The following is a 13,316-nucleotide window of genomic DNA, read 5'->3' on the forward strand; positions in this document are numbered from 1 at the left end:
GAAAGTGCTTTTGCGGCCGTAATTCCCCCGAAAATCCACGGGACAATTGCGGCCCCATTCATTCCTATAGGGCCATGCACACGACCGTGGTTTTCATGGTCTGTGCATGGCCCCGGAGCCCGGACCGCAGAAAAAAACGGGCAAGCCTTATTACGGCCGTGTTCTGTGGTCTGGGCTCATTCAAAATAATGGCCGAGCCATGTGCACAGCCCACGACTGGCGGGCGGCTCGCGGCTGTCACTCCGTGGCCGGCCGATCCGGAAATCACGGCCGTGCACATGGCTACGGTCGTGTGCATGAGGCCTTAATATTATGGGTAACATAATGCAAAGTATATAATGCATTCACATTAGCCATTTAATTTCAGAGAGACACATCTATTCGTATACAGCAATTTAGTTATTTATTTTTCTCACTGCATTTACCGTAACTTAATTTCTGCATCGACTTCGCCTCGGATTGTTTTTTGCAGGATAAGTTGGATTTTTAAATGGCAACATTTTTGGGTACATGGAATCTATTGAAATTCTTTTGAAAACTTTTGTTGTTGGGGGAATGGTAAAAAAAAAAAACCCCAGCAATTCCGCTGTTGGTTTTTGGGTTTTATTTTTAGGGTGGTAAAAATAACATGTTAACTTTATTCTGCGGATCAGTACCAAATTTATATCCTGCTTTTACTGTTTTACTAATTTTGCGTAATTAAAAGACTTTAAAAAAAATATATATGTTTTTGTGTCCTCGCATTCTGAGACCCATAACTTGATTTTAAGGGCTTGTTTTTTTCCTACTGTGCCTGCACCATCCCCACGCCATAAATTTATTTCAGGGGTTACAATCTTTGCCTGCTTTTTGTTAGAAGGGTTTTTGAAAATAGGCTCAATACAGGTTGTCCCACTTCTGTTAACCCCTGCAAGCTTTCATCTGTGGGGGAACCTGTCAGCATGTGTATAATTTACCTGCAGTGACACCGGAGGGGAAAATAAGCATTTTCCTGGTTCTCGCTTACATTTATATACTGCCCCTGTATTGCAGGCTCATTTTTTCAAAGGGAGAATGTCATTTGCAGCCCCTCTGCTCTCTAGCTACTTGATGGAGATCCCAGTTAAAGGACATCCCACGCACACTCTAATAACTTAGAATGCCCTAATTGGGTATTTTAAGATGGTTTACTAGCATTTCACTGAGAAGCAGATTGATACTCCTTGGGTGCACAACATGAGCTTTAATAAGTTAACCTAACCATGTTTGGATATTTGATGACCTTCCTCTGTATAGGATCAAGTGTCAGACTACGGGTGATTTTACACAGACAGATTTTCTGCCCAGTAACGAGCGCCGATCGACAATCACATGTTGATCGGTGCTCGTTTGCTCCATATACATGGAACAATGATCTAGAGTGTGGGACGAGCAATTGTTAATGCGGTTATTCGGCCCCATACATTTTACATCTTGTCGGCAACACATCCCCTATTTACACAGAAAAATGTGCTGACGACAAAAAAAAAACCATTTTTTGGTGGCATAAAAGATGCGATCAGCTAATCAACGATCATTTGTCTAGTAATTGCTGCCATGTTTAAACGGGTTAATGATCGGGACTAGTATACATGTAAAAGGGCCATAAGATGTCAGGCAGTTGGACTGCGTCTGAAGTCCCAGTGATGGACAATTGGTTGAAGTAGTCAGTAGCAGTAGTCAGCTGACTGGATTTACTTTCCATAGGATGTCACTACTGCTCATTCAAAGCTTATTATGTTGCTCTTCTCTTATGTTGCATAGAGTCCAGTGCCCGTATATAGGTCTTATTGCAATTGCTTAATTCTATACTGTTAATTTACTTCTTTATAGTACTATGAGAGGAACAAGCTGGTCACATAATCAGGTCTATAATAATAATGAAGCAGACCATTTTTAGTATGTAATACAATAGATGGTATGTTTTGCTTACTGTGCATTAACACTTCATAATGTGAACTTTCTATTATTGATTTTGATTATTACAATTTATGTACGCAAATGTTTTATATCTGATTGTTATGTACTATACTACTTTTTTTTTTTTAGGTACAATAATTGTGGACAATATGCAAATCAAAGGGACAGCTGGAGGCCTTTTTCCTACTATAGAACTTATCTTAATAGAAAATGTGGATTACTGGGTGATATTCAATCCCATTACGCAGAGGTTATATCTCAACAGCACCGGGAGAGTCTTAGATAGAGATGTAAGTATATTGCTTAATTGTTGTAAGGATTTTAATTTAATGATTTATTTTGGTATTTTGTGTCCACCTCTTAGCACCATTTCATAGTTACAGTATTGTTATCTGCAAAAACAGTTGCAATAAAAAGTTTCTAAGCAATACATAGCATTATTTATCTTGTATTAATCCTGAGTTATAGCCTTCATTATAGAGCTGCATTCAAAATTTTGAAAGCTTCAGAGCTGAAATCTGCCAGCATTCCCATTTTCAGTGTATAAAGTGTAGTCTTTACACCTACACACTGCACAGTAATCTGATGTAGGAAAAATGCTGTTTCCCACTGCCATTATGAGGCTCAGCTAAGCTATTAGTGATGTGTCTGACAACAAGCTCGCTGACAGTTTCCAGAAACAAAAAGCAGATTGTGAATTCAGATCTGTGCTATAAACTGTAACTCGGTATTAGTAAGATATGTAATGTATTTACAATATTTTTGAGATATGTCAGAATACAACCGAATTGTGATATGAAAAGGCACTATTCGTAACAAAGCTCCAGGTACTGCTAATACTACTCTGGTATGTTGCCTACGTTAAAAAGTGATGGAAATACCAACAATCAGTTAGTAGTCACTGAAATGGGAGGAATTATATACCCATACAAGCTTACAGAACCCTGAAATCTGAACAATATCTGGGTGTCCATGGACCCTAGGAATAACTGCTGTGTATGTGTATATATGTATATATGGGTGGGACAATCTAGGGGCAAGCAAACGACTAGGACAATGTAAGCTACGCTCAATAGCAAAGATTCCTGTTAAATACATTAAAAGCACTGTTGAAATAAACTAGACTGAAATATAATAAGGAAGTATAAATTCATTTTATAATTTCACTCTATGAAAAAGCTATTCATGTGTCTCAATTAACTCACATCATTATTTATTATTAAAATTAATAACTTTCCCAGTAAAAGGTGCACTTCACCCCCAAGCTTTTATTCAAGGTTTGAAAAAAAATCTTGAACTGAGATTCCATACCACTACTAATATATTTTACTTCTATACCATTGTCACTAATAAACTGTATACAGATATAGCCAAGTTTATCTTGACTCTGATAACTTGCTGCAGCACAATATCGCTACAAAAGCCATTGAAAAGTCAACTTAAAGTTTCTTGCCACTGTGTATTTAATGCATTAAGGCCTTATTCACACAAACGTGTTATACGCCCGTGTGACAGCCGTTAAAACAACGGCTGTCACACGGACCTATGTAATTCAATGGGGCCGGTCACACGGCTGTTGTTTCCACGGACTGTCTGAAGGGTCCGTGAGAGAATAGGACATGTCCTATTTTTTTGCGCTTCACGCATCCCTCCATACACTCTAGTCTATGGGGGATGCGTGATAACGCGACCCGCTGCGTACAGCACGGATGCACCTCAGACGTGAAAAACAACAGTTTTTCATGCCCGAGATGTGCAACGCTCGTGTAAATCTAGCCTGAAAGTCAAGATAAAGATGGCTACATCTCCTCAAGGGCATAGAGGCAGACCGGGCCCAGACCAGGTTGGCTGCATCCCATGTTTTAAAAGCTGGTGAGAACCTGTGCAGGGATCCCTCTCCACCAATCCTACAAAAATGGTATGTGGAATTAAAGGGAATGTGTCATCAGAAAATTGCAGTTTTTCCTTCAGGCCATTGAGCCTCACAATATTCTGACACTTTCTTCACAGCAGTCATCGTACTATCATCACAGACCAGATTAAAAGGAAAGGTAACACCTCTATATAAATAGCACAGGATCCACCATTGATATTAGGTAATGGACACAGCGCCTCTCCTCCTTTGCACTGTTCACAGTTTCCTTTGGTCCATATGGCTGCTGTAAAGCATATCTCTAAATGCTGTTGAGAGCAGCTCAGGCAAGATGCCTGCCCCCATAACCATGTACAGAAAATAGAATAAAAAATCTACAATAAAAACAGATTAGAAAAGTATGTTTCACTATCTGGTTTTAATTAGGGAAAAAAAAATCAAGGTGATTCAATCCTTTTAACACAAGTACAGTATCATAAATAGGGGGAACAAGCTCCAAGTCCTATAGTCTTAGGTGATTAGGGTGTGGTGGTGTTAATCAATACCAGAAGGGGCACCATAATCTTTGCAATGGGGTCCCCTCACCTACATTAACACCATTGGTTATTCATTTCAATACACTCCCCAAATCATTAATGTTTGGGAAATTAACAAAAGAAGCTAGTTTGTGATGGATATGGATCTACTGTATTCATGCAAATAAACATGTTTTGTACTCCTGAACATTGTTTACAAATGAATAAACCTTACATTTTTCTCTCATTAATGTATCCACCCTTCGCAGCAATCACAGCAGTGCAAAGATGGGGCAACTGTCAGTCAACTTCTCTAAAATTTTAGCTTCAATTGCAGCCAACTTCTCTTGTACCAACTACCAAACAGTATTTTGGTTTATAGCAGCAAACAAAAGATATGATCCAGCACTTCATGAAGCAATCTCAGGACTTTATTATAGAAACATTAAAAGTCCACCCAGCACACAAAGTCTAAGGACTAGTACGCTTACGTATTTCAAATGCCAACTACATTTGTAGTCATAGCACCTGGTCAAAGTAACAACATACCGTTTCAAGTGGATCAGCACCAATCACAGTGTAAAACACTAGATCACATGTAAAAAGAGTTGGAGCAGGGTGTGGGGGAACGGCATATGTGGACATTCCCCACCAACAGCTATAACATGACCAATTAATCTTTTGGTCTATGTTCTACAATATTTTTAGCTCTACTCCGCATCCAATTAGGAAACCCCCTTGCTCTCAGACGGTTATGAATATTGACTGATTTTTATTGAAAAGCTGCCTAGCCCTTACAAATTCCCTTACTGGAACCAATTTAAGGGTATGCTCCATGTATGCCTTTTTGGCATGTAGTATTGTATTGCCAGCTGTTTCCTTGCATAATATGGATGTGGCAATATTTCTGCCTTCTATACCTTCCATTACCAAATCCCAAAAATAAATTGTTGATATATGGCAATGGTGTGTAAACCGTAGATTGTAAGGATTATGATTGATATAATCAATAAAGTCAGGTTTGGCAGATACATCTCCCCACCAAATTAAGAGGAGATCTTCTAAGTATCTGCCATACCAATGAATTCTACCACAACAAGGGTTGTCAACTGTAAAGATAGTGAGATCACTATATTGGCCAGGGACGGGGAATATTTTGCGCCCATAGATACTCTTTGTATTTGAAGGTAGAATTGATTATTGAAACAGAAAAAATTACGTGTTATCAAAAAAGTAGGAACCTGTTTAAGAAATTCCTGTAGGTCCTGCTTTTGTGTAATCACTCCCAATGCAAGGCCTTCAGAAAATAGGTGTGTGAGTTGTTGCTGAGGTAGTATTAATGGGCAATTTACAATGTGTTGACATCCTTCAACGTATTTTCCACTTGGGTACAGTAAAGTTCACTATTCATAACCACAACAACTGTACCCCACTTAGCGGACATTTTTATGATAAGGTATCTAGTATTTTCCATATTTAGTATTTTGTTTATGTCCATCACTGTCGGAAAATTTGTTCAGCTGTGAGTAACTTTTGAGAGAGGTTGAGAACATCTAGTATACTAGGTTTCATTGTCGATTCCTCAAGCATCATGTGGTGATAGGCAGAGATACATAGTTACATAGTACAGTCGAAAAAAGACATATGTCCATCAAGTTCAACCAAGGGATGGGAAAAAGTAAAGGGATGGAACAAAATTTCTACACATTGACATAGGCGCCTATATTTTTTTGTTCTAGGAAATTATCGAACCCTTTTTTAAAGCCATCTACTGTCCCTGCTGTGACCAGCTCCTGCTGTGACTATTCCACAGATTCACAGTTCTCACAGTAAAGAGGGTTTCTCGCCTCTTCAGATTGAAACTTTTTTTTCTCCAGACGGATGGAGTGCTTGTCTTTTGAGGGTTTTTTAGATGCAACAGGTTTTCACTATATTTCTTGTATGTGCCATTAATATATTTATATAAGTTAATCATGTCCCCCCTTAGTCGTCTCTTTTCAAGGCTAAATAGCTTAATTCTTTTACTCTTTCCTCATAACTTAGATTCTAGGAACAAACGAGATATAGGAGCTGCACTGTAGCATAAAGTTGTGGGGGCTATCCTGAGAGGAATCTTGACAAAAGACCTCAAGCAAAGATCAGACCACAATCCAAAAGAAGAGGCAGCACTCCAATGTTATAGAAAAATCCAAAATGTATTCACCCAACATACAGGCAGAGTTTCACCTTCCCATTGAAGGCATTTTCATTTTTAACTTCGATTCTACATGCCCCTTAGTTTAGTTGCTTTTCTTTGTATTTTTTTTCAACTCCAGGGCATCCTTTATGTGAGCTAGAGCACAGAACTGAACTGCATATTGAGTTCTTCTGTGCTTGCTGTCCCCTTCTTCATTTTGTTGGTTACCTTTGGGATTTTTATAGTAGGAAGGATTATTACCAGAGTTATTCCAAGCTCCTTCAATCTCTGATCCATCCGTAAATGCATCTGAAGTCTCTGGATCGGAGGAGCTAAAGCTCAAATGTTGCTTGGCAAGGGATCCTTTGTTTTCTTTTCTTTAAAATAGATCTTGGTGTGGTATCAATCCGATCTCTCCTACCCCATTCATATACTTGATTATTGGCATAATCATTTGATTTTTACACTGTGATTGGTGTTGAAGCCGTATGTTGTTACTTTAAACAGGTGCTATGACTAAGATTGCAGTTGGCGTTTTTAAATCCGTAAAGCCAGATTCACACGAGCGTTGTAAACCTCGGAAGTGAAAAACTGCAGTTTTTCACATTCGAGGGGCATCCGTGCTGTACACTGCAGGTCGCGTTATCACGCATCCCCCATAGACTAGAGTCTATGGAGGGATGCGTGAAGCGTGAAAAAATAGGACATGTCCTATTTTCTCACGGACCCTTCACACGGTCCGTGTGCACGCCCCCCATTGAAATACATGGGTCCGTGTGATGGTTGTTGTTTTAACGGCCGCCTTTAACGGTCGTGTGAATAAGGCCTAACCGTACTGGTTCTTTGTCTTTGTGTGCTCGGTAGATTTCTACAATAAAGTTCTGAGATTGCTTCATGAAGTGCTTGTTCTTACTTTTCATTTGCTGCTGTGTAAGATGCCTAGGTCAGGGCGTTGTCCGTGCACTGGATCACTGCAAACGCTGGACACTGGTGAGCTGGAAAAATCTTATATATATTTTGGTTCGTAACCTATACATCTGGAGCACACGTGTCCAGATGATCCCAAAGGAGTTCAATTGGATTGCAATCATGACTCTGGGGTGGCCAAACCATGTTCTTCAGCACCTGTTGTTGTTCTTTTGACTGTACATACTTTTTGCAAAGACAGTAGGTAGGTTTTGGGTCCTTATCTTGCTGTAGTGTGAAACCACAACTAAGAAGACTGGTGCAAGAAAGAATGACATGATGTACCAGGATGTTTTGGTAGCACTTTGAGTCCATGATTCCTTTGATTTTTAGTAAGTCACCAACTGCACCACATTTGAAACATCCCCAGACCATAATGGAGCCTCCTTCATGCTTGATTGTTGGCTGAATGGAAACAAGAAGCATGCACTCACCTGTTGCAGAACGAACAAACATTCGCCTCTTGGACCCAAACACCTTAAATTTTTTAGAACCTTTTTCCACTGGTCCAGCTCCTGTGCTTTTTAGCCCACAATTTTTTTTTTAATTAATGGGCCTAAGCAATGGTTTTCAGGCTGCAACACATCCCTTAAAGCCTCTGGATACAAGGCTGTGTTTGACAGTCGCGATTGACATGCTTTTCTTCCTCATTTCCATCACAGCAGTATAGATCTGACAAGCTGTTTTGAACCTGTCCCATTTGGAACACACTCTGATAAATTTGTCCTCCTATTCTGTGGTCACTCGAAGCTGTCCAGGTCTTGGTCGATCACATACACTCTTGTTTACGGCATATCTCTTGAGGGTACATTGCATGTCACCAAGAGAAACTCCAACAGGTGGCCAAGTTTCTGCAGACTATGACCTGCATTTCTCAAAGTGACTATGGAAGATTGCTTTTTGATAAATAATTCCTTCCTTTGAGACATTTACGAGACCATTTTACACGTTTACACAGTACCACACTACAAGGCGGACACTGGAGTTTTTTCTCTTTGTATAGTGGGGATTTAGAGACCTGTGTAAAAGCGAAACTGTCTTTGTTGCCCATAGCAACCAATCACAGCATAGTTTTAATTTTATATTCTGCTCTTGAAAAAATTAAAGCTGTGCTGTAATTGGTTTCAATGGGCAACAAAGACCGTTTCTCTTTTACACCCGTTTCAGTGCCCCGTTTCTTCAAAAAAATGTTTATATAATTACGAAGCATGCGAGCGCTAAAAGTGTTTACAACCGTAAATAGATTAATTTCTGTGCAAAACACACGTATCGCGTTCATCCTTTACAGGTAAATCGATGAATCAGGGTGCGTGTTGACATTAATCATCAGTAGTATACATCCCTGGCTGTATAAATATTATTTTGCAAGAAATCTAAAGGAACATTTTTATTTTAGATTGTGACATTTCCATATCTTTAAAATGGCTATAGTAGGTGTCTAAGCTCACGTTATGGGAGCAACACCAATAAAATGTTTCCTATTTTTTCCTACAGTGTGATTGAGCAAAATCTAGTGCTTCTGTGCTTCATTTGTCCTGTTAATGTCTGGCCATCAAATCTACTACAGTCAGACATTACTCTGTCCTCTGTAGACACAGCCTGAGCCATGTATCCTGCCCTGACATTTATCTCACACAACATAGAATACCATCTGTAATAATAATCATAATTAAAACTGCATGCCGACATCTATTATCCACTGCAAATGAAACATATATACATAAATATAACTGTAATTGTCTTCTGTACCAGTGCATCAACACATCAACAGGTAGAAATTGGATAACCGTTAGATAACCCTACCGAGCCTGGTGAGGTGTGAGAGGAAGCTATAGATCATGGTGATCTACTCCATACTCCTACTCATCATCATACTTATGGTAAATACTCATGGCCAAACATGTATCATCTCCAGAATTAAACTGATACTGATCATTTATTTATATAGGGTTTATTAAGACTTCAGATATAGTGCCACTTGCCATGAAACATGTAGTAGATAATAGTAAATTCTAAGAAAAATAAATTGTGCCAACTCTGAGATGACTTCTCAAGTTCCTGTAATTTAGACAAGGGGTACATCATACTTCTAAACAAAAAAAGCTGTGCTGCAGCTGCATTATAAACTGTTCCTCCAGGAAAAAAATGACATAAAGCATTTTTCCCGGAGGTGCAGAGTTCTTTATGGAAAAAGTAAAAAAATATATTCCTCAGCACATCCACGTGTTGAATGTAAAAAAGAGCTTTATTTGGTCATAAAATGTAAAAGTCCAAGAGGACACAGGTAGGGCGTGTTACCGCTTATGCGTTTTGAACGAAGTGTTCTTACTCATAGCAGTAACATGCCGTACCTGTGTCCTCTTGGACTTTTACATTTTATGACCAAATAAAGCTTTTTTTTACATTCAACACGTGGATGTGGTGAGGAATATATTTTTTTACTTTTTCCATAAATACGATTCCCTTGCCTGCCTGCAGGCCCCCTTCCCCCTTCCGATTGCACTCCATTGAGGAACCACAGATCCCAGGACGAGATATTGGGTGAGCACACCTGTGGCTTTTGCTGCTATCTTTTTCTCTCTAGTTATTTCCTATACACGTTACTGGGCAGCTCACAACAACCATTGCTTGGTACCTGAACAGGCAGCCATGTTAAAAAGATGTTGGCCGTGTGAAGACCCACATGGATTTGCAAAACGGAACAGACCAGCTATGTACACTGTAATTTTGGGGATGAGATGGACGCCTTTCCATTTTCATCTTTTTCACCAGAGGATCACTTTAAGACGAGCGTATTATCTGTATGTGTGCTGCCCGGTAAAAAAAAAACGGACAGCACACGGACCTATGCAATTCACACATCTGTGGTTTTTCACGCAGCGTGTGTCTGTTGCGTGAAACTCACTGCATGTCCTATTTTGGTCCGTTTTTTAAGTCAATGGGTACGTGAAAAACATGGACAGCACACGGATGACATTTGTGTGCTGTCTGTGTATGTCACGCACCAGTTGCTAAAGAAAAAAAGCATGGTGAAATTTACAGCTCCAAATATGGGTAAGATACTTTGAAACTCTTATGCCATTAGCTATATTTACACTCTTGACTTAGTGTGACAACACAATGGTAGTGAATATTGCTAGCTTTAATGAGTTGGGGATTAGCTACTTTTTACATCCCAGTATATTGTCTGTTTAGAGATTGATCTTTAACATTCCAACTCAGGCCCCATGCACTCGACCGTATTTTTTCCCTCCCGTAAATACTGACGGTAAATACGGGTCCTTTGTCACATGTTTTTAACACGTATTTACGGAGCCATGGCTGTAAATACGGGTCCGTTGTCCGTATTCCACCCGTATTTACGGACCCGTAAAAAAAGGGGGGCTGGAAATTATGTCACAATCATGTCCAAACCCCTTAAAAGGGTCACATGATCGCTCAGACGCCATTTTCTCTGCTTCTCTTTATTCAAAAATTAAAATCCCCTGACGTCACCTAGCAATGTTCCCGTAATTACGGGTGTACACACGTAGCCACCCGTAATTACAGGAGCCCCATAGACTTCTATGGGCCTGCCCGTGCCATAATTAAGGCCTGAAATAGGAGACATGTTCTATATTTTTCAACGGCCCGGGCACCATCCCGTACGCAAATGGGAAGGTACCCGTAGCCAATAAAAGTCTATGGGCCCGTAATTACGCCAATTTTTACGGTCGTGTGCATGGGGCCTTAGGCCCTTCCCTTTACACCCGCTGTTTTTCTTTTTGGAACTCTTAGTTTTATTTGCCTCTGTTTGTATGTATTTTTATGTGTTGTTATTTATTAAAATATACTTTATACTTTATGTATATATTTGGTAATCTGATACTCTGCTTCTCTCTTTTGGTCAATAACTATTTATTGACATGAGGCTCCCCTTGAGTAGGAAAAGTGCCTAGCCTTCAAAAGGAAAATGGAGGTGGTCCAGGGATGGGCACAATAGAAGGGGTTGACACGTGGAATTTAGGTTGAGTGGTCACTGTGGAAGCCTTCAATGAAAAGTGTAGTAACCTACCTTAACGTAAGATTTGCCAGAGGTCTGGCACTCGTTCTCTATAATTGGACAGTTCTAAAAAATGTTCAGGCACTTCTCCATTGACATGCTAAAATGCAGTGTATGGTTTATTTATAGAAGTCTAAATATAGAATACATAAGGAATTCCCTGTCCTCACATGAAACCCCAAACACTGGCAGTTTTATATACGTTTTTCTTCAAGAACTTTTAAAGATCTCTTTTTCAGTTGAACATAACTATTTTCTATTAGTCCTACACTGGAAAAGATGGCATTTTTGTTTATGACACGCAGCTTTTGATATGAAGAGCCGTCCCTGAGCTTGGCATATGTATTCCCAAATCTGTCACTAATTTTCTTTGTAGAAAGCCCACTGACAGATTTACGATAAGTCTTTGTGACAACACTGAAACTATTTAATTCACAATTATTTGATTCATGGAACTTTCATACACATTGCAATTTCTTACCGTAGGAACCTGTATTAAATGTGAAGAAGAAAATGTTGTATATTGCCCATTTTAAAATAAAATTTATTTTAAAGCCAGCATATCAACAAGCGTGTTTATAGAAGGGCTCTGGTTATCAACTAGTCAATATTTGTTCTATAAGTAAACGGTTCTTCTGTATCTGGTGTTACTTTTATATAAATATAAAAGACAGTGGGGTAGACTTACTACTCTGGGTCTAGAAAGTGTTAAAATGCACCAAATTTTAGGGCACATTGGCCCAGATTTGCCTAAATTTAGAAGTTAATACCTCACTAGAAACTTTAAGAAGTGTTCATCTAGGTAGCATGGCCTAGTGGGAAATGGGAATAAATCTTCGAAAATAGGCGTGGCTTAAAATGTGCCAATAATTCTGCCACAAAATATGCCGAATGAAAAGTAGTATAAGCAAGAAAAGTTTCTAACATGGGTCATGCAATATGCAACAAAATTATCATGCAGCATGTGCCACTGATAAATTTGGCACATTTTATGACTGCCTGGTCTAAGTTTACGCTGTCTAGCATTAGTAAATATGGGCCAGTATCTTTATCACAAAGAATTAAATTAACATCTTTACATTCACGTCTCTAGCCCACCATCTATCGGAGTAATAATCTATTTGATTGGTAGATTTATAGAATCTGATGGGAGAAGAAACGAGGGATTGTTTTATCTGATCTGGACAGTCTAATAATACAAATCCTGTTTTTTGTTTTTTTTTATTTCTCGTTGCTTATATGACACCAACATATTCCACAGCACTGTATGGAGATTATAATCGCTCACTTCTGTCCCAGACACACTAGGGCTAATTCATTGAATGCCTATTAATCTATCGATATGTTGTAGGGTTGTAAGAGGTAACTGGAGCTTATCTTACCTTTTCAGTGCAAAAAATACATATATACAGTACACATGCGTGTATGTGTGTGTGTGTGTGTGTGTATATATATATATATATATATATATATATATATATATATATATATATATATATATATATGGATAAATATAATTGGTTTTTATTTATTGTATTGTTATGTTTCTAATATGATTTAAACATTTATTTTACAGCCACCGATGTCCATCATGACTTTCGGTGTCAAAATTCAATGTACAAATTTAAAGGTTGGCAGCGTGATTACCCATGTAGTGCGAGTAGTCGTGAGGGATCGAAATGATAATTCTCCCCAATTTATGCAAAGCAGTTACTTTACAACAGTCAATGAGGTAAGACCTAATCTTTACAATTCTATTAATAAATGTGTCCAGTTAATTTTCTGTTTGATTTGATAAACATACAA

General features: G+C 38.8%; 1 protein-coding gene across 1 annotated transcript in view; it reads left to right on the top strand.

Annotated features, from left to right (window-relative positions):
- Nucleotides 1–13,316, top strand: part of PCDH15 (protocadherin related 15) — a 1,038,602-nt gene that overhangs the window by 328,901 nt on the left and 696,385 nt on the right. Inside the window, exons 4-5 of the mRNA XM_075841191.1 lie at nt 2,068–2,228; nt 13,087–13,242. Of these exons, the coding sequence (XP_075697306.1) occupies nt 2,068–2,228; nt 13,087–13,242 (317 nt within the window). The remainder of the gene's footprint in view (nt 1–2,067; nt 2,229–13,086; nt 13,243–13,316) is intronic.

Source organism: Rhinoderma darwinii, chromosome 11 (genome assembly GCF_050947455.1).
Source record: "Rhinoderma darwinii isolate aRhiDar2 chromosome 11, aRhiDar2.hap1, whole genome shotgun sequence".
NCBI lineage: Eukaryota > Metazoa > Chordata > Amphibia > Anura > Rhinodermatidae > Rhinoderma > Rhinoderma darwinii.